The sequence below is a fragment of the Triticum dicoccoides genome, chromosome 1A (assembly GCF_002162155.2).
Source record: "Triticum dicoccoides isolate Atlit2015 ecotype Zavitan chromosome 1A, WEW_v2.0, whole genome shotgun sequence".
Taxonomy (NCBI): domain Eukaryota; kingdom Viridiplantae; phylum Streptophyta; class Magnoliopsida; order Poales; family Poaceae; genus Triticum; species Triticum dicoccoides.
Window position 1 is genome coordinate 133,532,436 of NC_041380.1, and position 2,121 is coordinate 133,534,556.

General features: G+C 56.7%; 1 protein-coding gene across 1 annotated transcript; it reads left to right on the top strand.

Annotated features, from left to right (window-relative positions):
• Positions 1-691: 691 nt before the first annotated feature.
• On the top strand, positions 692-1,850 carry LOC119273102. Its single transcript, XM_037554413.1, has one exon. It carries the CDS (start codon positions 692-694, stop codon positions 1,460-1,462), a length of 771 nt encoding a protein of 256 aa, XP_037410310.1. The 3' UTR covers positions 1,463-1,850.
• The last annotated feature ends 271 nt before the right edge of the window (positions 1,851-2,121 follow it).

Genomic DNA, 2,121 nt, shown 5'->3' on the forward strand with positions numbered 1-2,121 from the left:
TTGCCGCTGCCGCGCGCGCTAAAATGGTGCCATTTACCGCGCACGTCTTTTGATGCATCCGTTGGAAATGCTCTCGGTGAAAGATAATATTTCCGAAAAAAAAACACAACACAAACCGAGCTCGCCTACGTCACCGCTCTTCCGGTGCGATTTCCCGTCCCCGAACCAAATTTCAAAAGGAAAGCCTTCGACCGCAGCCACACGCGCGCAGATCCCCCCTCTCCTTTCCGCCCTTCCCCGCGCACGGGCCTTCAAACCCTAGCTGTCAAGCTCCGTCCCTCGTCCTCTCATGGCGTCCCCGCGCTCGCCCGACTCGCCCCGTGGCCTCACCTTCGCGCCCTGCGACGCCGACCTCATCACGATCTACCTCCAGCGCAAGATCTCCGGGTCCCCGCTCCCCGCCGCCGCCGCCCGGTACATCCATGACGCGGACGTGTATGCGGCCGAGCCCGCCGCGCTCGTCACCGGCCTCCTCCCCGCCTCGGCGAGCAGCGACGGGGAGGGCAGGGAGTGGTACTTCTTCACCTCCGCGCGGGCCCAGAGCAGCCGGGGCACCCGCAGGTGCCGCGCCGTCGCGGGCGGGGTCGGCACCTGGCATTCGGAGAAGGCGCGGTGCGACGTGCTTGACGCGGGCGGCGCCGCCGTCGGGTACCGCCAGCCCTTCACCTACGAGCCCAAGAACGGCTGGCTGATGCTCGAGTTCAGCCAGGAAGACCCCCGCCCCGGCGAGGCCATGCCCGCCCTCTGCAAAATCTACCAGAAGCGTCGTGCTGGCCGGTCCGCCTCCAAACCCATTTCGTCTGGGTCGTCGTCGATGTCCGGATCCAAGAGGAAGGCGGCGGCCGCGGGCGAGCGCTCCGGCGTGAGGCGATGCCTGCAGTTCCGTCCGTCTCCTGCCGCAGCAAATCCGCCCACCGTGGTTGCTACATCTGATATTCAAGAAGCGTTCTTGCTTCCAGTCGAGCGGCCGCAGGCAGAGCAAGAACCGCAAGAACCGCCGGTACGCAGAGCACCCACAGCCACAACGCTGATTCCCAGCTTCTCCCTGACCTTCGACCGCACCGCCTTCCTCCGCCCCGCCCAAGATTCGCCCACGCCAGCGAATTCGGACCTGAGCGACACGTCGACGGCACTACTGGGCAATCACGAGCTCGTCTCACCAGCCACCTCCGAGCTGACCTGCTACAATGCCACGACACCCTCGAGCGATATCACCGGCGCTTGGGCCTTCCAGCCGTCCGCCCTGACCTCCTCCAATGGCACCACCTTCCTCCTCCCTGGCCAAGATTGGGCCACGCCAGAGTCGTCACAAGTCAGTGAGGCATCGACGCTGGAGAGCTACAGCTGCTTCTCGCCCGACCACTCCACATCCAGGCCCACCAATCCGCCGATCAGCAACGGCACCGGCTATTGCTGGTCTTTCCCGCAGTCCAGCCAGCTATCAGCAATTTTTGGTGCCTGATCGAATGCTTTGATACGCTTCCATGTTAGGCTGAGAGGAGTGTGGGTCTGCCTCCTTTAGTTTGTAGGGATTTTTTGTTCTTGGTAGACTTGTTCAGCAGCAACTCTGCTTTCTGTTGGAACTTGGAACCGAGGCTTGGTTCAGTTAACCGACATCTTAGCGGTCCTCTGGTGATGTAACTGGGATGCACAGCACACGTAGTTGTGGATCCTTCATTGTGCACTCTTCCTGTAGCCTTTTCCATATGATTTTGTGTCTGCTGTGCCTAATTTTTCTGATATTGTGATCGGATTCAGTGATCATTTTTTTGTTTTGCTTTTGGCCCAGTGAAGAGTAAATTAGGCTTTGGTTTCTTGTAGGATTTTCAAGTGAAGAGTGAGTGATTATCCTGAAGTCTTAGTTTCTGTGTCTCATTATTGCAGGATTAATCCCTTTATCTGAAGCTGATGGCCTTTGTTTGTTCATGTTGTCATATTTTGTATAGTTTACATTTCTCACAGCTGAATGTTGTTTGTTTTGCTTATATATCGAAATTTTTTTTTATGGTATCCACATGCTAGGTGTTAATATGGTGTTTACATTTCTCACAGCTGAATGCTGTTTGTTTTGTATAGTTTTCCTTATGCGTATCTGAAAATGAAAAACGTAAGTGCTCTAAA

Coding starts and splice junctions, on each gene's coding strand:
- LOC119273102 (XM_037554413.1), top strand. CDS start 692: ATGCTCGAGTTCAGCCAGGAAGACCCCCGCCCCGGCGAGGCCATGCCC.